The sequence below is a fragment of the Perca fluviatilis genome, chromosome 7 (genome assembly GCF_010015445.1).
Source record: "Perca fluviatilis chromosome 7, GENO_Pfluv_1.0, whole genome shotgun sequence".
NCBI classification, from domain to species: Eukaryota; Metazoa; Chordata; class Actinopteri; order Perciformes; family Percidae; genus Perca; species Perca fluviatilis.
This window is the reverse complement of record NC_053118.1, coordinates 31,582,869-31,607,073: the sequence shown is the minus strand read 5'-3', so window position 1 is coordinate 31,607,073 and position 24,205 is coordinate 31,582,869. Positions and strand designations below refer to the sequence as shown.

General features: G+C 41.2%; 1 protein-coding gene across 11 annotated transcripts; it reads left to right on the top strand.

Moving 5' to 3' along the window:
• The first annotated feature begins 334 nt into the window (after nucleotides 1-334).
• On the top strand, nucleotides 335-23,362 carry etv1 (ETS variant transcription factor 1). 11 transcript variants are annotated; one of them, XM_039807207.1, is made up of 15 exons: nucleotides 341-530; nucleotides 808-919; nucleotides 1,084-1,148; nucleotides 1,369-1,459; nucleotides 1,789-1,836; nucleotides 2,576-2,588; nucleotides 6,531-6,584; nucleotides 12,252-12,381; nucleotides 13,641-13,829; nucleotides 14,910-15,157; nucleotides 17,686-17,757; nucleotides 17,858-17,926; nucleotides 18,035-18,204; nucleotides 19,840-19,941; nucleotides 21,469-23,361. In XM_039807207.1, the coding sequence occupies exons 4-15, from the start codon at nucleotides 1,409-1,411 to the stop codon at nucleotides 21,688-21,690; spliced, it is 1,368 nt and encodes a 455-aa protein (XP_039663141.1). In that variant the 5' UTR covers nucleotides 341-530; nucleotides 808-919; nucleotides 1,084-1,148; nucleotides 1,369-1,408; the 3' UTR covers nucleotides 21,691-23,361. The 11 variants fall into 11 exon arrangements, with proteins under 11 accessions (XP_039663139.1, XP_039663138.1, XP_039663140.1 ...); XM_039807205.1 differs by lacking the exon at nucleotides 2,576-2,588 and having other exon boundaries at nucleotides 335-530; nucleotides 1,101-1,148; nucleotides 12,252-12,351; nucleotides 21,469-23,362; XM_039807204.1 differs by lacking the exon at nucleotides 2,576-2,588 and having other exon boundaries at nucleotides 337-530; nucleotides 1,101-1,148; nucleotides 17,689-17,757.
• Nucleotides 23,363-24,205: the final 843 nt, after the last annotated feature.

Sequence of the window (24,205 nt, the reverse complement as noted above, 5' to 3'; positions counted from 1 at the left end):
GTATACACAGTGTGTGCGAGGGTAAAGACAGGACCGTGTGTGTGTGTGTGTGTGTGTGTGTGTGTGTGTGTGTGTGTGTGTGTGTGTGTGTGTGTGTGTGTGTGTGTGTGTGTGTGTGTGTGAGGGGAGGGGGTGTGCAGGTGCAGTTTTCACGTGTGCACTGCAAAATCATGAAAAACTATGCTGAAGTTCGGTACATATTTTCTGCTATTAAAAATAACTCCAAAGTCCAAACTTCTTTTTGATATTTAAAAACGCTTGACGCATTAATGTTACCATTGACTTCTCCGGTGATCACCGCCTGCAGCCGTGCGTGATCATTGACTGCCAGCAATCTGATCCAGTGAAAGACATTGACAACCAATAGGAAGCGGAGTGCGGCTTGTTTCCGTGGGAGGCCCCGGGAGGCGATGCCAAGCCGCTAGAAAGCAACACAGAGAGCGGGGAGAAGCGCAGGCAGCAGCCGGGACTGTGGAGATCCTGCAGCCGCTCCGTGGCAATCTGCGCGCGGATGAAAGCGAGGTCACTTGGTAAGTGCGTGTGAGTTTTTCCCACACTACCTCGGCTTCATAAGTTTATTTTTATCGTGTAAAAGATTTTTGCTGCGCCATGCAGCTCACTCGCTCCTCGTTTACGCACGGAATTTTTGCAGATTGTCAACTTTTTACAGCATCGCCGGAGGTGTTGTCAGTCATTTCCGTCTTAAAACAGTAGCAATTGGTTTCTAAACTGAGCTGTGCCTTAATGAATGAAACATCCATTTATCTCCTCTTTCTTTCTGCTTTCTATCAATGTCGCTATTTGAAGGGTGACCGGACAGGACACTCTGGGGACTTTGCAGATCGCTCGTCAATTAAAGCCACAGCGGTGCAGAATGGATAGATTTCACGACCAGCAAGTGCCTTATTGTAACTCCAAAGTGAGTTATCATTGACCAAAACAAACTTTGAAGCAAATCAAATAGCAGATGCAGATCTTTCACATCATCTCCAATTTCTCAGCTTGTTCTAAACGTCAAATCTTCTCTCTAATTCTTTTCTATTTGTTCTGATCTCATCCGTCTTCCTTCCTGCTGCTGCCAAGACTCATTCCTCCCTCAGGGACCATTTAGGTTTCATCTAATAATCAAAGCTAAACAGCTAAACAAGGTGCCCACTACTATACAATAATATTGTTATTGGTCATGCTCCATCTTACAACTTGTTAATTATGCCTGATGAGGTCCCTTTGCATGGCTTTAGAAGTGTGTGAGGTATCAATGAGTGGCTCATTGAGCTCTTTTGTGTGCTGCATCCAAAAACAATCACTGCTCCAATGAGGAAAACAATGAATTGATTTGTGTCTTCTTCTTTTTTTTTTTTTGTGCAGAAGCCGCAAGAAAAGACAACGAGCTGCGAGAGGCCAGCAAATGACAGAAAGAGAAAATTCATTAAGTCCGACCTGGCTCTGGACACTGAAGGTAGGCAGAGGGCAGAGGCAGAAGTTAATTTCACGGCTCCTAAACATTTAGCAAAATTCAATTGGTTTGTGGCCACCTGCGCTGCTAACTACAGAATCTCAATTACAACACAGTGGCCTGTGATGATTCTCACAAGCCTCTGTCAGTGGTCAGAGACACAAATTGACTTGTTATTAGCTGCACACGTGCCCACTGAGCTCCAATGGCTCTAACGGCATATCAGCCCGCCGTAATGAAGTCATTTGTTTCTGATGCTCCTCCGGGAGCTTTGACTGTGTTTTTTTAACCGCCATTCAAGCCCTGTTCTCTGTTTCGGTTCCCCCTTTCAGAGCTCTTCCAGGACCTCAGTCAGCTGCAGGAGACTTGGCTGGCAGAAGGTGAGTGTTTTAAATCTCAGGCAAAGAAAGGAGGAGAGATGGGTAAAAAATGAATAGGTTGTGAGGGGGGGGGGGAGAAAAAAAGCTGCCTGGAGTTACAAGCCTAGCGTCGCAGTCCAATTAAAAGCCTGTGTGGAAGAGGCACCTTGTGTGTCATGCATACATTAGAGACTGTGAGCGAGGGGTCTTGAGGGAGACAGAGGAGGCTCTACCCAGAGAGTGTCATCACAAATTACCAGGAGAAGGCTCTCCGACGCTCACTGTCTCTTCTGCTTTTGGCAGGAGCTAACACGCTGCACGCCAGCAGCCGCCACCACCTCCACCAGAGCTCTGCTGTAACCAGCTCTCTCTCTCTCTCTCTCTCATCTGCTCTGTCTCCCCCTTCTCTCTCTCTCTTGTCCTCTCTCTCTCTCTCTCTCCCTCTCTCTCGTTGCTTCCTCTCAGCACACCTCTCTATCTTCTCCAGCTGTACCATCACCTTGTCTTCTTCAATTTCATTTCTTGGTGGCAAAAAAAAAAGAATGGATCTATAATTTTTCTTATAATCGCAGACTTTTTTAAACACCAGAATCAGTCTCTCAAAGCGACGATTGATATAAAAAAAATATATATTTATCCATTTCTTTGCTTTTTTTTATATATTTTTTTCTCTAATGGCAAGACTTGCTCATTGTGGTCTAACTGAGACGTGATGCTTCAGGATTTAAGTGCGAGTGTCCTCTTTCCACCGTGTCTGCAGCACCGAAGTTTTGGTTAGTGGTGAATATTGTTCATCTTATTTTAACTTTGAATTGCTTTGATGTGCATGTGCATGTTCCACTCTTCTTTGCCTGACTTTTGTATTTGCATCTCACTAAGATGCAACTCGCTTTGAATATTGCATGTAATCTGAAAGTTTATGTCAGTAAGAGTGCAATTTTACGGTGAAAAGTAGAACATTTTCAGCGTTATTGGAAGTAGTTTTTGATTTGAAATTCAGACGGATTGTGAAGTTGTATAGTGTGAAAACACATAATTGCTTGTAAAGGGTGATGTAAACTAGTTTTTTCATGTATAAAAATCTGAAAAGTTAAACAAATTTCCAGAATTTCCTCTGCAATCCAAAGCACTGGTGTAAAAATTATGTTTGTTTTATTTTTAGATAATTTGTAACAGTAGTAACACAAGAATGAATGTTTCTTTTATTACACTGTACTGCTGTGAACATACAGTGTTATAAGAATCAAATGATCTAACTATTAAATACTAAATGTTAAAAATACTTTTTAAGTTGCGTTTGAAAAATCTGTTTTAATGTGTAAAATTAATGTTTCGGCTTATTTTTTAGTCCTTTAATTGAAATTTGGATAATTAGAAATGATGAGATTAGATCGACATCTACTGTAAAAAGGCACAAATATGAGCCTTTGTTTATATTAGTCATTTAGAATTAGTAATTTTTGTTTTTCTGCCATAGCATTGCAGCAATAAAATGCCAACCTCTAAAAGGCCACTATCTGTTTCAACACATAGTCAGTGCTCAGGTTGTAAAGCCATAATTCTAGTTGTAAAGTAGAACCCTTAAGTGAACAGTATAATTGAATCATCTTCAATACTTTTTTTTTTAAATAAAGATTGAGTCGTAATACATCCCCTAGAAAGGTGTCTAGAGAAATTTTAGCTTGCACCTTCACACAGGTGAATAAGACTCTCAATCATTTATAGGCTCCATCTATTCTTTAACACATTTCAAAATGCTCGCAGTGCAATCCAAAGCTTTTAAAAAATGGAAAGTATGCTTTGAAACAGATATTGGAGTAGTTGAGCCGAATCTGAGCAGCAGTTAGATTATGAGGCGCCACCGCGCACACCGCAGGGCGTGTAAAAAGAATAAGACACGATTTTAATATTTCAGTATCCAAAGTGAGAAAAGAGAGGGCGGCGGCTGATAAGAGGTATTACTGTTAAAGATTACAGTTCTGCCTGTCATGGATCAATGTGATGATGGACGCTTCAAGATTGTAGATTTAATGAATGGCTTCCTGTCCATTAAGATGAAAAGGAATACCTTCCCATTTCTAAGATTTATTAGTTCAGGTAATTGGAACAAGAGGAGGAATTACGAGAGACGGACTGAATTTCCGACTCAAAGACCGAGAGGTTAAGGGTGTTCGTCAGCTGACAGCCGTATGTTTGACCCCCACAAACCACTTCTTCCCTCCACCTCCACCCAAGTTTTTTTTTTTTTTTTTCACTTCTCTTTTCTTGCCAGGAGAAAAAAAAAAAAGTCTCATTCTTTAGAAATTTCTCTACTTTGTTTTTGTTGCTTTTGATTACTCAATGATGTCTCTGGTGCTGACAGCATAATTTGTCTTTGAAATCAGCGCAGGCAAAATGTTAGATTTGTTTGAAACTCAACCTCGCACACACAGCTGCGTGAGGTTTATGGAACGCCTCCGATATTCTCTCTTGCTCAGGCCTCATGTTTACATCTTCTCTCGTTTTTATCCTCCCTTCTGTACTTTTCCCTCTCTTTTTTGTTCTGTTTTGTGAATGGCGGCAGATTTCCAGCTCTGCCCTTCTCTCCAGGAGTTTGTTGCAGAGATCAGCTGGCTCATTCACAGACTTAGGCCGGTGACTCATCCATCCTGTTCTTCCTTTTTGGACACAGGAACACTGCTGCCTTCTTCTATTTTTTATTTTTTTTGTCTTTTGTGTCTCATCTCGCCTCTCTTTGTCCCTTTCCAAGTTAAGTTCTGTGAAGTTTGTTTGTGTTGTAATCATGAAACGGGAGCTGTTTTCTGGGTTCCACCCTTGTTTTCCGTATTTTTAATTTTTGTGTTTGGCAGATTTGGATGTTGTGGTTTTGCAAACTGAAGAGAAAAGGGATAAAAAAAAAGATTAAAAGTCAAAGCATTGAGGCTTTTAGATGTATGAGCATGATTTATAATGTAAGGTCTTTCATAGGTCTTTATATCTGGTTTTTCGGTTAATATATTATTCAAATGTTCACGTCATGGCCCTTTAAGAAAGCATGCAACAAAGTGGAGTAAAACAACAGAGTTGTTTTCCAAATTTAACCAGGCTAAAATGCGAATTGTATTTAAAAGAATTGCATACAATAGACTGTTGATAGCTTTACCCGCTTGACATTGTTGGAAAAATATGGAGCAATTTCTCCTCTAGATCTGTTGATTGTTTACTCTCTCTTTAATTCACACCTCTGGCAAGACAAAAACCCATCCCTAATCATATCAAGAGTGACAAAAAGGGAAAATCAGGGATTTTTTTTCAAGATCTTTCGACATGTCGAAACATGCTACTGAACCTGTGATAATGAGGATCCACCTCATTGTGTGTATAAATAGACGTGCTAATGACACATTTAAATCTCCTTTTGCCTTTCGCCAGAGAGAGGGACGAACTTGAGGGACATGGAGAACTGTCACTGAGTGTAAATATGTGTGACATAAATATGTGCATGCTTAATTGGAGCCTGAGCGGAGCAGGCTTCATTATTTTAGCATTAGCCTGAGTGCAGGGGCGTTTGAAGCGCAGGTGAAGCGTTGGAAGGTCTGGAACAGACCTAACTCGGTAGGTACAGGTGGATTCACCAGTAGGGAAGAAGCCAATTAGATACTGTTAACAATGGGTGTTTGGCTGCTGGCAAGCCAAGGCTGCGGAGCAGTCAATGGACAAGGCGACCTCAGGAAGTGGATTTAGGAAGTAGATGGTCGACAAAAGCAAAATGTGAAATCCCTCGCGGTCTGGAGTTTGTTGGAAAATACGGTTCATTGTACAACTTCTTTCGTAAATCATGAACATAACGTTTCAAGGTTATTTTGTACGTTGATATTGTCAGATCTGTGATTTTGGTGCATTTCCTGGTTGCTCACAGGTCATTGTTTTCTAATATCAAGCCATAGAAGTCTAATTCTATTAAAAAATAAGAGTTAAATACAGAATCTGGTGTCTAATTTTCAATAAAAATCAACCTGTTTTAAACAAAAAATTTAGATTGCTAGTGTCCATTAAGGCAGATTGTTGCAATAGAATAAAGAAAGATTCTTTGAGATTTAATATAATACAACGTTAAGCCAGCATTGACGAGAAGCCCTAAAAGTGTTCAGAAAAAAAAGTCAATTATAACAACTACAACTGGACAATCTCCCTCTGCGGATGAAGGTTGTGTAACACGATACGAGAGCACCAGTATTACTACTGAACGGACTTTGTGGGGCGATGGTTTTGGCTGGTAAAATCTCATTTGATTCATGATTTTTTTTTTGTTAAAGAGATTTTTTTTTTTCTGAAAGGAAAAAGCATCATAATTGTATTTTTCACTTTGACAAAAATAAGACTTCTTGGATTTAATAATAGACACAAATTACTTCATAAGATAAAGATTCTTCTGTGACGAACCAGAGGCTGTTGAGGCATATAAAACCTTATTGTACTTTTTTCTTTTTTTTTTAATAAAGAAAACATGGGCGCCACGAAAAAAAAAAAAAGTACTCCTTGCCCTGATTTCCTGTAGAACATATTTTCCGCAGCTGTGTTCTTTAACCGACAGCAAAGGCAAACAATACTGGGATAAGCCAACCTACTATCCCAGGAGGAGGGTATTGGGCTGTACAGAGCTGTGATCAATGCTGCGTTGTCCATCAACATCAGAAACAATCATTCCCTTTCTTCTTCTCTGCTCGTGTCTTTAGCTCAAGTTCCCGACAATGACGAGCAGTTCGTTCCAGACTTCCAGACTGAAAACTGTGAGTAAGAGACCATGTCGCTTTTTCTCTGTGTCTCTGTGTGTGTTTGTGTGCATGCGTTAGTGCTTGTGTTTATGCGCGTGAACATCTGTAGTGTTTTTATTTATTTTTTTTTTTTTTCCTTTTCACTCGACTGGTGTGTTTGTACTCGGGGAGAGGGCATGTGTTTTTCTGTGTCTCTCGGTACCCTCACCTTTGCTCGCACAAGTGCTTTCTGGAGAGCTGCAGCAGTCTTGCAGGTCTGCAGACAGGTGCATGGGTGGGGGTGGGGTGTCTCCCTCTCTCTCTCTCTCTCTCTCTCTCTCTCTCTCTATATATATATATATATATATATATATATTTATATGTATATATATATATATCTCTGTCTCTCCGTTACCTCTGTTGCCCATGTACCTCTCACCACGGCTGAGATATTATTGCACTTATTATTTATTTGCATAAACATCAGAATATTGTGGTAGATTTTTTTAAGGGGGTTGAAGTGATATTTTTAACTCCAGGTAGGACAAACCGCTGTCAATTGATGGCTGTTTTGAATTTTTTTTTTAGAATAAAATCGTGCTGCTACATGACCTTTCCTCAAAGTGCTTTTTGTGCAAACCATCCAGTGTGGTTAGATTTTCTAAATCCGGCAGTTTAATATTAGTAAATACAACATGCATCCTTTTCAGTTGAAGGCTTGTTTGGCCTCCTGGTATACTGCATGAAAACAAGCATACTTTTATTTCCTCATTTCTCTATTTTTTTTCCTGAAAGATAACAAATACAGTTTCTAAGAACGCTCCCTAAGAGTTTGATAATAAAAAAAATGGTATATGGCCAGACTTGAGCATATTTTACACTCGCAGTGATAAAGGATGAGGTAGTTAGTCGTTCTTTACCTGGTTGTGCTTGGTGGTTGCACACGGTGACTGGTGACTTGGCACGCCCCACTTTTAGAGGAAGTAGTGCCAAGGTGGGGACAGAAATGGAGTGAGTGGAGCTCAGTGGGACCCGGAGCGAGCACATGTCTTTCAGATGAGCCAAAATGCCCATGAAACTGTGAGAAAAGACACAAAACAAGTCTTCCCTATGTCCTCAACACTCTTTAACCTGGAAACAAAGTTGGACGAAATGCAGAACTGAGGAACTAGAACAAAGAGAAACATAAGGTATTTACATCGCCGACCTCTTAGTTTTACGGTAGATTGTAAGATTTTGAAAACATTTGATTAAGCAGCAATGGGTCTGACATTAAGCTAGATCACAGACCTTTCAACCCCTTGTGAGCCAGACCACAGCCCAAGAGCCTCAGCAGGTTCCTGTTTGTTGCCTAGAGTAGATTAAAAACCAGAGAGGGGGGGGGGGGTTCTATGCTTTCTCTCTCTCTTTTTAACAACAATTCTCAGACTGGTGTGAACAGTATTGTCGTTTTAAACACTTGCAAAGTCTTGCCCCTGTGATACAATCTTTATGCACGCCTTAAAAGGTCTTACCCAGATTTTGCAGCTTTTGTTGTTGATTTTGTTGAATATTCTTAATGAATTGATTTATTTAGAGCTATTTTTGCTCCATAGAATGAAACCATTAATCCTCATCCTCCTTTATGCCCTTGGAATATTTGGCCCTCTCAAATCCTTTCCATTCATCTGGCTTGATTTTGTATTTTAACCACAACTGTAAACTACGAAACCTGACCTTTGGGTGTGAATAAGCTTACCCTAAAATCCAAGATGGAGGATCGGCGTGGTGTACAGTAGAGAGAACCAGAGGTCACCGAGACTGTCCCGTTGTCCTTCAGAGGTAGCCAGGGTGGGTGGCCACGGTGGCAGGAGACTGCTGACCATCTGAATTGTCCTGTTGGCAAACCGGCAGCAGACTGGAGAGGCACTAACAGATGGCGGGAGGGTGAGGGCACCGTGGTTGGGCGCTCGAGCAGGCATCCCAGCCGGCAGCTCTCCCATATGGGTTTCACCGAGCTGAGAGATGGAGTGGCGGACGGTGATGTAGAGACAGAGACGAAGATGGAAAGAGATATAGCTAGAAGGCGTAAGATTAAGGAGAGACAGCAAGTACGTTTGGAAGTAATTACCTGTAGGGAACCTCATTACTGCGACAAAGCAGCTGTGATGTGTACAGGATAAGCCTGGCAATATACTATATTCTCCTTATTGTCAACAAATCTCACGAAAAGACCGAAACTAACAGGAAACGGACGCAAACTAGCATGCAATTTGCCCCTATTCCAGAATGTTAACTCGTCTGGCAATGAAAGACTAGTGTTAATTGTAAATGCTGAAAAATGTCTGTGATAGTAGCATAGTTAGCATTAGCCAGAAAGTAATTTTTCCAGTTGTGTTGTTAGCCTGATTGTTTGCCAGCTAGTTTTCTATCTCAGCTAGCTAATTGGTAGCATTAGCAAAAGAAACAACTAGTGTGCCAACCATATTATGTTTTCATAGTAAAAACTTCTGAGTTTAATGAATTGCCAAATCTTATTTTTAGGAAACTGAATCCGAATGTTTGCCCTAATTCTCGCTTGTCTATTTGTACTATATTTGTTTACGTACTCCATTTTGAATGAGCTGCTTTTTATTTTGACGTAAATAGATTTTTACACTGGTAGTTTCACGTCTGCTTCATTGAAATTAAAAGAAATAGTAAAGCAACAGTATTTTTACATTTTTGATACACTGTTCAGTTGACTAGAATGAGAGTAAAAGGTGGAAACGGGAAGAAAAAAAATTGAAGGAGAGAGGGAGAAAGCGTCGAGGAATTCTGTAGCTTCAAAGATTGTATAAGAGAGGCAGGTTGGAAATTCCTTTCCCTGAGCGTTATTGTATATTGTCATGGCCTCGGTTTTATCACCTCTCGAGAAGCTATGGCAGTTTGTCTCAATGTCGACTTCGCACTCTCCATCCGTGCAGCACAGAAGCAGCATGTGAGCGGCCTCGAAGCGAAAGTGTCCTCAGGCTGAAGGAGGAGAAGGAAAATTTTCTTTGTCTCAAACTCCAACACAGATGCTTACCATTAGCATAACTTAGCAGGGAACGAAGGAGTAGAGGAGGTGTAAAATGAGGCCACACGTTACCAGCAGATCTGAGCCTCCGTCATTTAACAGCAAAGGCGAGCACCTACAGTAGGTGAAAATGGAATGGAAGTTTTTTTTCGCTGTTGCCAAAAGACCTGTATTTTTTTTATGAATGGACTGGAGAAATATCTGGCAAACATAGACTCTGGTTCTGCCAAAACACACCATTTGTACCTGAGAATACACAACGTTTGAGGCCAAGAGTTCTTTGATAATGTACCAAAAGGATTGCCAGAAAAATGGCAGTTAAAATAAAATTATCAGAACTAAGTTTTGTAAGCAAATGGTAGAAGATTAAACAAATCGTGGACCTTAAATCTTTCCTTACATGTATGACAAAGCTAAAACAAAGAATTGTTTTTTCAGATTTCTATTAAATCTTTACTCCAAAGACCAAAGGAAATTGCAGAATATTTGATTTAATGGCACAGAAAAAAAACAAAAGCAAAAAAAACATTTGCATTCAAAATAGACCCAGTAATTGTTTTAACTGCCTCTACTTTTAAACACCCTACCTTCTCGGTTAATCAATATGTAGATAATGAGAGCAATCAAGCAGTGATAGGCATGACATTCTGGACTAAAAAGGAAGTCTCTGTTTTAGTCAGAGGCAATGCCCTCATCTATTGATTTGTGTACCTTGGCACCCCACTGACAAAATCTATAGTGACATTTCCATTTCTAATTTAAGGCCCTGCGCTGCAGCACACGCGGAGCTATTGTTAATAGCTGATGTGACGCATAGAGTTGAACACAGCATTTCTATGGACACGTGTAAATTGAATAAAGTGATGTGGATTCAGTGTTGAACGGAGAAAAGAAATGTAGTCTAGCATGAGGTGATCTGCAAGCCAGAAGCCAGGGGGGAGTTGTCCTGAACTCAGAAAACGAAACAAATGGATGTTTATTGTAGTAGGTGAATACAGTGACACTGATTGTGATCTCGACATTCAAAACTAAGATATTGTTTTGACTCTGCAAGCCGTTAACGAGACTCTGCCATGCCAGCGTCGTCAAAAGGTCTCCCCTCAGGAAGTGTCTCTTTGACCTGCGATCGATGACCCGGAAAGGTCAGGCCCCCAGCGAGGCCTGCGAACAACCCCGGGGCTTTGTCATGCCGGGCCCGTGTGGCCCGTCCCCCAGGGGCTCGGCTGTGCGTCAGATGGGGGTGTTGGCAGATCGACCCCTGCTCGTACGGCAGCTGTCAGTCAGCAAAGGAAAAACTCCCCAAAACATCCTCCTCCCTCATCTCCTTGCAGCCGTAGAGACCGTCCGGACTCTAGGTGTATTTAAAAGAGAAATACTCCCAAACCACAGATTTGAGTCTTTTGGGTCATCAAATGTCTAGATGTCTATACTTTGGTTGAACCAGGAGTTGATGGATTTCCTTTTCCCATTCATAATTTCAGGTCGTGTTGTTTTTAACTCGAGCCGTCTCGCAGCCTGAAACGTAGGTAAAAAATCATTCCCCTCAACCATGGGATGCTGTGGGGCGGCCTCACCGCTGCTTCGTGTGCAGTCGCGGTGAGACAGCGATTGGCGGGGCAACCCGAGCCTGACTTCATTCTGACTAACTGGGTTTTCGTCAGAAGCGCAGCCAATTGGATTAGCGTTGATCATGACTTGAGATGATGGCATGTTAATCAGGACTGATCAGGCACTTAACAGCCTCTCAGATGCACCGGGCTCACTGTGGGGCCATAGGTAGAGAGCACAGACCCCCCACCCCCCCTTCAAATCAATGAGCCCTTTTGTTGTCGTCTGGAACGTATTGACAGCCAGCTGAAAGCAGATAAAGCATTTATAGCAGCGCGCCGCACACCCAGTTTTATGATTGTCATATTTCACTAACAGAGTCCCTGTCAGGAAAAAGCCAAACAAATGAGATTTGAAGTGAGTTGTTTGTGTAAGTGATGTCAAAGAGATGTCAAATCTGTTGGTGGACGGATGCTTTGAAAAGCCTTATCTATCATGAATTCTCTTAATCAGTGATGGCCTGGTATTGGCCTGGTATATCTGTACGATACGCATACGCGATACGGCTGCTGCTTGTGGCCCATACTGTAGTACACAGAAGAAGGGTTGGACAGCTTTGTCTTATTGTGAAATACTGTCTAATGGACTGTCACATCATCCACTACAGTAACATAAAGAAGGTGATTAAAACCAGAAGCAAAATGTATTCATTTGATTGTTTTTAGTAATGTTTTTTATAAATGATTTGCAGGATGTGACGTAAATGAGAATAGAGGTAGTGGCTCAACCTGCCATAAACAGCTGCTAATTCTAAAAGTTTAAAATGAATAGTTAATTGAGTGAATGCCAGTCCAGTGGTAGCATTTAAATGCTTTTTCAGGGGCTTATTCACCCTGCCTAAAATAATATTCTGCTTAAAAACTTAAAAACTGAGCACTGAAAAAAAAAAAAAAACTCTTCTGCACCTTCATTACAAAAAATAATTTGCACCTGCTCTCAAAACCCCCCCATTATTTGATACCTACAGTAACAAGTTGCTCTTATAGGGAGGTGGTTCATTGTCATTCAGTATCTGAATTAGTTTTTCTCCATCTTTCTCCTTCTCTCCCGGTGTGTAGTGGCTTTCCACGGACTGCAGCTGAAGATCAAGAGGGAGCTGCACAGCCCGTGTTCAGAGCTGAGCTCCAACTGTAGTCAGGAACGGCCCTTCAAACTCCGGTATGGAGAGAAGTGCCCGTACAACGTCAGGTGGGCACCGCACGCGGCACCTAAACATACTTCCAGTTTAAATATTCCTCTGAAAGACAACTCTTTGACAATTTTAAATTGGCAGCATTAAAAAGAAGTACAGCCACTATTTGTTATGTGGTTCCACATTGTGCTCTTAATCAGCAACAAGAACGTTATTGTAAAATGGCGAAACTTGTGCAACAACTAAATAAATTTGAGTATCGGTCAAATTATGAAATTTTTTATATTTTACACTTTGACCGAGTATCAGTTTATTTTAGGCATGTTGAATATTGAACTTCAGTTGTTGTTCTATTCAATTTTCAATTGTTCAGCTCTACATTATATGAATGTTGTTTTTATTTATTTATCTCAAAAGGACTTTGCAAACACTTCCTAAAAATGTCATATTAGATGTACCAGAAACTCATCAAAAAAACACGTACACGTGACACGTACAGTCACGTAGAGTGTTTTGTTTTAGCTTCAAATTAACTGATTTGATTTGTAATGCATGATATTCATTTTCCTTGCATGCTGATATAATGACCTTGTATGCAGAGAGAAATGCTTTCACAAGTGATGAATCATATGCGTGATTCATTTGCTCACCTGGTGACAAGAAATGCAAAATCCAACATTTGGCAGAGCTCGCTTTACATAAAAATCTCCACAGTCTATGCCAAGAGGTGGTGTGGCGTTCCTTAATATGTCCATTGGAACAAGTCAGCATGCGTCTGAGCTAACATTTGATTTAAAAAGGACACTGTGGAAGAACAAATGTGTGGCAAACAAAAGAGGTTTAAAAAATATGGAGAGAATATGAGAACTATGTTACCATTTGTCTTTTGTTTGACAGTTTGCTAATTCAAAGATATGTGTCTCTGACATGGTGCCCTTAAGTATTATAAAGTAAAGTAACAAAATAAGATGCAACTGCCTCAAAAACAATGAAAGAAACAATATATATTTTTGAAACTCCCTCTCTATTTTTTCTTTCATTTCTCAAATATCTTACTTTTCATCTGTAGTATCTTCCATATTTCCCTCACCTGAAGCATATCAAAAACAGAATCTGCTGCATAAGTGTATGGACAAAGACTTATTTCAACTCATGTAAGATATAAAACAAAGCACATGATGAATTCTGTAATTAAGAAATGCTCCATCATCATGAGAGCTCACATATTCAGTATGGACATCTGCAGAGAGGATCAAACCAACAAACACTGGCAGTGCTCGAAGCATATGTGACTTTTGTCTTCTGTTTGCCACAGTGCCTATGAGCAGAAGCAGCCTGCGGGAATGAAGCCCTCCAGCCCAGTGACGCCCCCCTGCAGCACCCCTGTGTCCCCCCTCCATCATGCCTCACCCACGGCAGCCCCGACACCCAAACCAGACAGGACCTACGCCCACATACCGGCCTCGCAGCCGCTCCCTGACAGCGCCTACTCTATGGACCACAGGTACTGCAGCCCCGCAGCCTTTTACATTTACATCTTATTTACATCTGTGGCTTTTAGCTCAGAACAGAATATATTATGATGTAGAGTTTTAGTCACAGTGGAATCTCATTGGTCGAGAGAATGTTTAGTAGGAGGAGCCAACAAACTGCAACAAATGTTATCTAACGGCTAAATCTGAATGACAAAGATAACTATATACTGGAAAACTAATGGCAATACCACGGTCTTAGAGTGTCAGCAAGCTACTGGAGCTTTCTTATTTAGATAACTTAGAATGGCTAGACTGCTTTTTTCTGTTGCTTTAAGTTTATAGGATATACAACTGTGGTGTGCTGAGGTTGAAGTGGCTGTAAGGTTTGTAGCCCCAGTTTGCTGTAACCAGATTTTATTTTACAAGACTGGGCGGTACTTCAGATTAATATTTAGCCATTCATTTTATATATGTTAGTTTCTCTGTTCTCTCTTCTTTTTTTTTTTTTTTTTTTTTAACTTTTCATTCTTGACCTTTGCGAGCAGTGTATTCAACACAATGATCCAAGCTAATGAAGCTTTCAACTAAAACTTGAATCAATAAGTCGACTGACAGAAAAATAATCAGCAACTATTAACCCATTATGATAATCGGTTAATAATAAAAGTCACATGTCAAATTCTGTAGTTGCACCTTTTTAATAGTGGGCATTTTCGGCTTATGTGATAGGAAAGTAAATATGTTGAGGTTTTGGAAAAATAAACAATTTGAAGATGTCAAGGAGCACTTTCTGACATTTTATAGACCAAAAGATTCATCAAGTAATCAAGAAAATTGGTTGCAGCCCTGCTTTCAACCACCTCTCATAGTCATTCATTCATTCTTTAATGAAAGCTAGTAAGTGGGCCTTTGAGCAGCTGTCATTATTTTTGTTACATATTAACTTATTTAAATCTGATAACTTAAATAATGTCATGTGATCTGTATTATATTGTTCTGACTTGGCCTTCATTTCTTCTGCAAACAGGTTACAGGTAATACAAAATGAAGCCCATGTCTCTTTGTGTCTGTCTAGTAATGAATCCACTTGACTTTGTGGTTCTCCTCAGATTTCGACGCCAGCTCTCAGAGCCGTGCCACTCGTTCCCCTCCCCTCCGACCATGGCTCGGGACAGCCGGCCCATCTACCACAGGCAGATGTCAGAGCCCAACATCCCCTTCCCTCCTCAGGGCTTCAAGCAGGAGTATCCCGACCCCCTGTTCGAACACCCGGCCATGATGGGGGCGCCGCTACCCCACACGTACCCCGCCGGCATGATGATCAAACAGGAGCCGAGGGACTTCACCTACGACTCAGGTAAGAGAGTTATTAAAAAAATAAAATAAAATAGTACTGTTGTGCTTCAACTACTCTGGTTAGTGAAAGGGTCATAAAGAGATAGCAGCCTTTTTTTTTTTTTTTCCTGCCAGAGCGTTATCATCTCAGGAATGGGAGAAGACATGGGAGGAGGGGTGGCGTTTATTGAGTTTGCCCATTATTAGGGCAGGGGATCTGGTTGGGCCGGGTGTCTGTGCCGGTCACCATTTCCTGTGGTGCTCTAATAGAAAAGAGGAGGGGAGGGGGGGGATTGGGGGCTATGCCTGGTCACAATCCAAAATCCGCCCTCCCACGCTTGTCCGCTCCCTTTAGTTAGGGAGTAAAGGGAACTAATCATCAGCCCTCGGCCTCTGTGGAGCCTGAGGCTACATCAGGACATGAATGAACATACGCCCGACTGCTGGGTTCATTCACAAGGCGGACAGAGTGGACCCAGGAGAGGCCGAGCTGGAGGAGAGTCTGTGTGACCAGTCAGGGAGAAAAGTAGCTTCTTCCCATGGCGATGGCTTCTAGAAAAACACTGTGGGCCTCTTCCAGGTCTCTTTTACGCCAGACCTTTGCTTTCCTAACAGCAGCTCTGCAGTTTCTGTCGAAGAAAAGCCAAGAAACTGTGATTTTTGGTGTTTGTGTCACTCTCCGGTTGCAAGTTTACTTTGCCATAGATGTGTTTATTGAGTTTCACGACCATGTGGCTTCTAGATACAAAAAAAACAAAAACATATTTTTTTTCTTGACAAACTCACTGTCTGTAGCTACCAGGTTGTGGCCCATTAGAATAAGTCTCAAGTCTCAAGATTAGGGCTGCAACTAACAATCATTTTATTTTTTTATCTATTATTTCATTTTTTTTTATCAATTATTTTGTCTGAAAGGACAAAAAAAATCCCCCAATTAGTTTGTTTTGTCCGACCAACAGTCTAAAACCAAAAGACATGTAATTCATAATGATATACAAATATAGAAATGCTTACATTTAAAAAGGCATTTTTTGCTTGATAATGGGTTTAAACAATGAACCAATGATGAAAATGGTTATCGATTAAGTTCAATTATTAGCTTATTGTCATTACAAGCATCCAGTAGACTCTAGAAAGGCCAGAGTACATTATAAAGATTATAAATGAAGAGAGAGGGAAAGAATATTTTGGTTTATAGTGGCCAAGTCTTGTGTCCACTACTGCACTGTCCTGTATGACCAAGATGGAGCATCAGAGTGAATTTATTAGCAGTCACAGTGGAGCATGTTGACTGGAGCAGGCCTGTTGCAAAGGATGGGAGGGGAGCTGGTAATTTCATTAGCAGCAATTTCCTCTACAAGCCCATTACTTTGATGAAGTTCAGAGAAATGTTTATGGGCCTAAATGAAGGGCCTCAGTCTGTTTATTGAACATTCACTTTGTAACCTGTTTGGCTGTTTTTTGATCACGAGCCATGATGGACCGTGATGTCTGTGATGTGGGAGGTTCGGACATTTACAGTAAATGGATGAGTCAATTTGGACAGTGTTGTAAAGCAAACTGGTGAATACAGGCTTCTTTTTTAGAGAATGATGTGATTAGACACGGGCTGTTAAACGATTTTAGGTACAAAATCTTTCAAATAAGACGATATTTTTGGTTTTCAAGCAATACAGATCCATGCTTATTTCTGCAAAAGATCAGGGAATCTAGGTGAAAATGTTATCTCTTGTTAAAAGTCCATGATGTCGACGAAGGAACAAAAAAAGAAACAGATATGGTTAATAAGTCAAGATCCATATTAGAAAGGCAACTCCAATAGTTTGCACATCTCCTCCACATGGCTTTGATAAATACAATAAATAATTAGAACTGAATAAGCAACAATCAAAGTAAAACAAAACATCTTTTGGTATTACTTATTATGACTTTGACACTCAAAAAAACTCCACTATGCAGCTGTGTTTTTGAATGAATATATGTGATATATTTTTCTAATGAGCCCCGCCCACTCCAAACCAGTGGGAGGGGCTCTGAGAAAGATAGAAAAAAACCAAAAGCGGTCTTGATTTTGTCAGAAAATAGTGTGTTGATGACGTAAGATCCAGAGAACCTGATTGAGAAAATAAGTTTCCAGGGCCTTTAAATCAAAAAAACGACTTTTAGCCAACATGCTGCAGTGACACAATGTCCGGTAAAAAAGACGCCTTCAGGTCCGTGTAGTTTTGATCTAAAAGAGAAGCTTCATATTGACCCCTCGCATTATGAAAAAACTTGCATCATGTCAGCTTGTGTTTTCACACAAGCGGCGTGTTTTCATTCGGTAGTAAATCTTCCTCTGAGTGGAGACGCTGGGAGCGAGTATTAGCAGGGTGATATAGCGAGCTCGCCTGTGGCTGGGAGCCATTGCTGGGGGGCAGATTCTTTAATCAGAGCCAGTGGTGCATTGAGTGAACAGGCTTTGACTGCTCTCAGATAACTGAGATAGTGTTCCTAATGCTGCCTTCGGGCCCTTTAACACCCACTCTCCCATTCTTGCCTGGCTTTCAGCAGAAGTGCCTAGCTGCCATTCTGTCTACTTACGGCAAGACGGCTATCTGGCTCACGCTAACAGGACTGAAGGTACCGACGATGCTACGAGTGAATGTTGTGATTGTGCACGTTGGATTTGTGCCGAATATTATATCAAACGCTCCTTTTTTTTCCTAATCTTGTTTTCCAGGTTGTATGTTTGACAAAGTGGCGAGGCATTTCTACGACGACACCTGCGTCGTGCCTGAAAAGGTTGAAGGTGAGTTCTCCCCCCAGAGTGGACTGAATGCTTTTAAAATTGAGAACTGCTTCGTGCTCAGTTGTGTTGAAGCGCCATACAGTAACGGTGTGTTTGGTTACCTCTTAGGTGACATCAAGCAGGAGTCGGGCCTGTACCGCGAGGGCCCGTCGTATCAGCGCAGAGGCTCGCTGCAGCTCTGGCAGTTCCTGGTGGCTCTGCTGGACGACCCGTCCAACTCCCACTTCATCGCCTGGACCGGCCGCGGCATGGAGTTCAAACTCATCGAGCCAGAGGAGGTGAGAGAAAAACATTATTATTACTATTTTTTTTTTATATTGAATTTCTATAATATTAATAATCAATTTGATTTTAAGCACCTTTTTACGTAACCCAAGGACATGCAAAAAAACTACATCAATAAAAATCATATTCTTTAAAAAAAAATATTTTTCACCATACACATCTTGTTTGTGACCAACAACCGTTTCAGTCCTTCACTGCATTGCCCAGACAGTTTAGTGTGTTGAATCAATCGATGGAAAATTGGCAACAATTTCATCATTTATTCAAAGAAATATGCCAAATATTTGCTGGTTGCAGCTTTCTAAAATTTCAGGATTTGCTGCTTTTTCAGTTTTAAATCACTGTGAACTGAATGTCCTCAGGTATTGAGCTGTTGGTGTGATTAAAAAAGCCATCTGTAGATGTCGACCTCAGCTCTGGGTAGTCATGATGGCCCTTTTTCACTGTTTTATAGACTGAAATATTGATCAATTAAATGTAAGATTATCAACAGATGAATTGCTGATGAAAATAAGTTGCAGCTCTAGTTCAGTGTGTTACATTCATATTTGTGCCTGATGGAAATGTGTATTTGCAGTATGTCATAGCCAAATTTGCATACAGCATGTTAGCAAAATAAAAAAAAAAACAGATTGCGGCAAAATAAGACAATGTCGAAAGTCAACTTTAGAAGAGGAATCAATAATGTTCTCTGCTCTTAAAGTGGTAAAGTCGGGCCTGGATCTGCCATAGTAGTTTTTACCTTAAACTCAACCACATTCAACCGACCCTTAAGGCCAGCGCCTGCTAAATATTTCACAGGATGTATTCCTAAAAATATAACCCATGTTGACGGTTGGGGCTTTTGAAATGGAAACAGAGGCTGGGTCTGTGTGCGCCCACATCACACACAGTGGGGCTCAGTCACTGTTTCTCACCGTGGGAGGGTGGAGGAGGATGCAGGTTGCAGGCAGGGGAGGGTGGGGGTGTAGAACGGAGGAGATATAGGGGTACCTGGCAGCGGTCCACGCAGCCCGACCGAGTCTAGCGGCACGGGCCAGCTGCAGCTAACAGGGGGGCCCATTCATGCCATCAGGTGACCAAACCCAAACACACTTGCTTTGGGACACCGCAGACAAACGTTAGCTAGCAGCTTCTGCCTTTTCACCGGGCAGGTGTAGCATGCCAGCACAGATTTTTTTTTTAGGGTGAAAGGGTCCTAGAAAAGCAGAGAACGATGAACAAAAGCAGACAGCGAGAAAGGGAAGAGAGAGAAAGAGTCAAAGCCGCAGAAGCGAAGCTGATGAGAGCACTGTGGGGCTGTGGGTTTGGACCGCGAGGCCGGGTGGTGGGCGGTCTGGTAGACAGGTGCTGTAACATCTGCTGCCTCCTCCGCTGGGTGTGTGACAAGCTCCTAATGAACACATCCCCGGTCAGGTCTGCTCAGGCTGGACACACTCTAATTACCGTTATTAGGGTAATGTGGATTAATAAGTTTGTTTTAACATTTCAGCTGCCGCAACGGTGTTTGTCGAGGAAATCAGGTCGACCGCGCGTGTTTGTGTTTGACGCTGTCTGCATTTTGGCATCCTGTTTCTCTGTTCGTGTTTACCGACTGCTTTTGTGTTGTTTATCTGTGCGGTGCAAAGGTGGCACGTCGGTGGGGGATACAGAAGAATCGACCAGCGATGAATTATGACAAGCTCAGCCGATCGTTGCGCTACTACTACGAGAAGGGAATCATGCAAAAGGTAAAAGAAATCTTCTATAGATTTATAGAATAGATAACCAACACAAAAAGTAAAGAACTACAAAAAACAAGAATCCTTGTTTCTGTGCACTTTGTAGTTAAAGAAATGTCTTATTCAGAGCCCCTCTGTGTAATGGACATTCTGGGATGATCGGAGAGATTTTTCTGGCCTTGGTTGTGTACTGTTTTTGCAGTTAGTGCACACAAAAAAAATCAACATACTTACACTTTTTTTTATACGAACAGGAAATGATACAATGCTTCCATTCTGACGTCAGTGAATCTGCAACTTTTAAAATGTCACTGACAGTTAAACTTAACAAAGAGACAGCTAAATACTCTCCCAAAACTTCCTGAAGCTGGTTCACCACCACACACAATCAGTCTTCATTTTTGTTCTATTAGAACGGAGCCACCGCGGTGACATTTTTGGTGGAGCTGTTCGTTTAACAGTCGACTCGGAAGAAAGCGAACGAACTGACAATAAACTACATCAACACAACAGTATGTGGAGTTAAACTGGACGGGCCCAATAACCTCTGAATAGTTCCACTTGTTGTTAAATTGCAACGTGAGCGGCACAATTATGTCGGCAGGATCATTTAAAAGGCAACCGCGACTACATTGTGCGCCTGCCCTATTTCTGATACCGTGGCGGCAGAAATTTTGCCATGGCGGGCCGCCACTACAAAATCAACATAGAGGAAACACTGAACAGCTGTCGTTACCTAGCAACGGGAAATAGCTTCCTTGCCACCCATGATGATGAAAATACCTGCGCTGCACTGTGCTCTCTGCGCTTCGCTTCGCTCTGCGCCCTACCTAGCGGTGCGCAGAGAGCCAATCGCTTATCATGTGTAGGCGGCTTCAGTGTGTGGCGCTAAAGAGTTAGTTAGCAATCAGGCAAACTTAAATGAAATTTATTGAAAGAAGGAACTCTTAAAAAGAAGGAAATCTGCCCACTGAGATTATGTCTGCCTCTAAGAGACCAAACCACCATGCTTTGGTCACCTCACGTTGTAAACTATCTTACCTTCATCAGGGTGTCTGAGGAAGAGTACGCTCAGATCTCACTTGACTTTAAGCTGTTTTAGTAGGTTGACTTTGAAATTAGTCCATGAATATTAAGAGATGGAAGATAGAAAAGATTTGAGTGATATTTTGAAAACTTAGGTTAAAAAAGAGAGGATTTGTCGCCTTGTTTTGACAAATGTATATTCAACCTTTTTACCCACTGATAGGTTCAGATGAACGATTGTAGTTAGTCAGAAAAGATTGCATTTATATTTTTCTTCCTTTCTCTTGGCCATGTTTGTATCCACTAAGACTAAGGGTATTTTATAAATAGTCATTTTTGAGAAAAAGATGATGATATATTCTTGGTATCCAGGGTGATTTGTCAGTCGTGCTTTAAGTGTGATTGGCTCCTCGCCTCGCTGTTTGTGCGCTCTCAAAGTTAGAAAAGTCCGAACCAAAATGTCCTCCTCATTTATTTTTTCCCCACCTCGTCCTGTCCGTCTCCGTCCAGGTGGCCGGCGAGAGATACGTCTACAAGTTTGTGTGCGACCCCGAGGCCTTGTTCTCCATGGCGTTTCCCGACAATCAGCGGCCGGTGCTGAAGACGGACATGGAGCGGCAGATCAACGAGGAGGACACGGTGCCGCTGTCGCACTTTGACGAAAACATGGCCTACGTACAGGAGGGGCCCTACTGCCCGCCGCACCCCTACAGCGAGGGCTATGTTTATTAACGCCAGCCCACTCAAACACATACACGCACACACACACACACACACACACCCCTCCACTCTACCCTCTCCCACCTCCTCCGTCCACACACCTGAGACTGTCATGTCCTCTAATTCACAGCCACTCCGGGAATAAGACTGAACACATACATGCAGCGGAGCTTCCCTTCTCACATAAACACACACACACACACATCTTTATTTTTTTTTTTTGCTCTTTCTGACGTTCAAGCCGCACAGCGGGATGGAGAGTGCACTTTATGGACAGGAAGTGCGGTGTTAACCTGCCAGGGGCTAGCTATGTGGTTGGCTTTTTACCGTTGTTTATGTTTGTACATTAATGTGGGAATCATGTTTTTTTTTTTTTTTATTCTCATGATTTTGAGCATGTGGCGCCCTGGCGAGACAGGACTCAACGGCTAACTCGTGGTCACCCAAGGACTGAATCTTAAGACTTCATGCAAAAGAAACTCGTCTACACACGCGCGGCGAAATCGAAGGATAATCGCTTCTGTTTCGACTGGTTTGTCCCTCAAAACTGCCACCCTGTACCTTCACGCTCATTTAAAGTGAATACTGGCAACGTATTGTAACAATGCTTTTTAAGGTGAAGTGACATGATTATAGACTTGGAAAAAAGTAATGTGATAATAAAAGAGACGTTTAGCGACCATCAGTGAGAACTGCCTCGCTCGTCAGTTTGATCACGACACCTCTTGTGTGTCACTGATCTCTGCCCCTCGTCCACTCAAACTGTAGATCTCATCATCGTAGCTGTTTTTGCTGTTAATGACATAAACCCGTGGATCATTCTCTCAACGGCTGAAAAACCTTGTGGGTTAGTAAAGTAAAGACACAAGGATGCACCTCGAGTGGTGCAGGTGAAAATACAACCTGTGTTTAGGGTAATCACTAAAGCTGCAGGCCGCTGTAAAATAACTCCTCCACTGTAAACGGCAGTTTTCCTTTGTCTTCTGAAACGCATCAAAGCAGTCATTTGTTTTTTCATTCAGGTGTTTTTCAATGAATAACAGGTGAAAGTGTATGTACAGTTAAAGTGGACACAGCAACCGATCAATCAACACATTCAGAATATTATTTGCATCCCCAAAAATAAAAAAATAAAGACAGATGTTATTGGCTTAAACAATAAAAAAAGCTAAAAAAAAAAAAGCAAAAAAAAAGAAAGAAAAGAATAGTCAAACACTTCCCTGATCTTCTTTTCTCTGTTTTGTTCCAGGTCAACACAAGGTGTACATTTTGCTTTGCCATTGATGGGGTTGCTTTTTTTTGGTAAAAAAAATAAAAAAAAATATTTAGAGTTTTATAATGTGATTAAAAAAAAAACATTCATGTTATAACAAAGATTATGTTCCATTGTATAATCAGGTAAATGCACATTTTGTTGCTGCTTCAAGTTCTAAGTGTATTTTCTAGTCTTAAGAAAAAAGAAAGAAAACAAGTGCGGCAGTTCCGACCTGCTATTCTTGATTTCTCTTTTTTTTTTATTTTGTTGTTTTTTTATTTTATTTTTTTGTTGTTCAAATTGAGCATTAAAAAAAGAATCTGGTCTGAGTTTTGGTTCTCGATGTTCACATTTTTTGGGACGGGATCGGCAATAGGAAAGATTCTGTAATAAAATAGCTCTGAAAAACAAAGTTATCGCCACTTTTCAGATGTTTTACATATTTAATCATTACATAAAGGTTTTGTTGTTAAGAACTGTAGTATTTTCTGTCTTGCCAGATTCATGTATTGCAATTCTGAGGTGATATTAACACTCAAACTTTACGTTTATCACTTCGTTCTTGGCTTAAAAGAGTTTTAGGTCATACATTTATATACTGTACCTGTGTGTGTGTGTGTGTGTGTGTGTGTGTGTGTGTGTGTGTGTGTGTGTGTGTGTGTGTGTGTGTGTGTGTGTGTGAAAGACTAATAGATTATAGACTCTTGTCAATTTCCAGGTTGGAGAGAAAACTCCCAACCACAAAGCATTTAACCAAAGTGACACCTGAGGAAAAATCAATGGCTAATTTAAGACACCACTTTTTCATGTAGGTGAATTGTTTCTGCTCTTACAAGACTGGCAGTAATGAAAAAAAAAAAACAAAACAAAAAAACACTCCCTTTAAAGTTATTATTTCCTTCTGCAAAGTGTCACTATTGCTAAAAAAAAATCAATGACTAATTTAAGGAAGCATTGTTTAATTGCTTCCACTGATGGGAAAAATGAAAACGGATGTGTAAGTAATGAAAAAACACTACTTGCCTTAATTTGTCAGAGCAGGTTACAAGCCAACCCTGTTAGAGTCCCCACTCTTAGGTTTTTTTATTGATTGTGTGTAGAGCAGGGAATTGCCCTTAACTTAAAACACCTGATTGCTTCCCTGAGGATATCTAGCAACATCTAATCCGACATGTACAAACCCGAAAACAGCAGTAAAGCTTTTAATATGATGGATGACACTTCTAATTTGGGTTTTCCCTTTTAAAATGGCAATAATCTGTAGTAATAACC

Excerpts from the sequence above, each read along its gene's own strand:
- etv1 (XM_039807213.1), top strand. The coding sequence starts at position 875 with ATGGATAGATTTCACGACCAGCAAGTGCCTTATTGTAACTCCAAA. Across the intron at positions 1,149-1,368 it reads AAGCTAAACAGCTAAACAAG|AAGCCGCAAGAAAAGACAAC; the intron begins GTGCCCACTACT and ends TTTTTTGTGCAG. Across the intron at positions 17,758-17,857 it reads TCACGCTAACAGGACTGAAG|GTTGTATGTTTGACAAAGTG; the intron begins GTACCGACGATG and ends CTTGTTTTCCAG.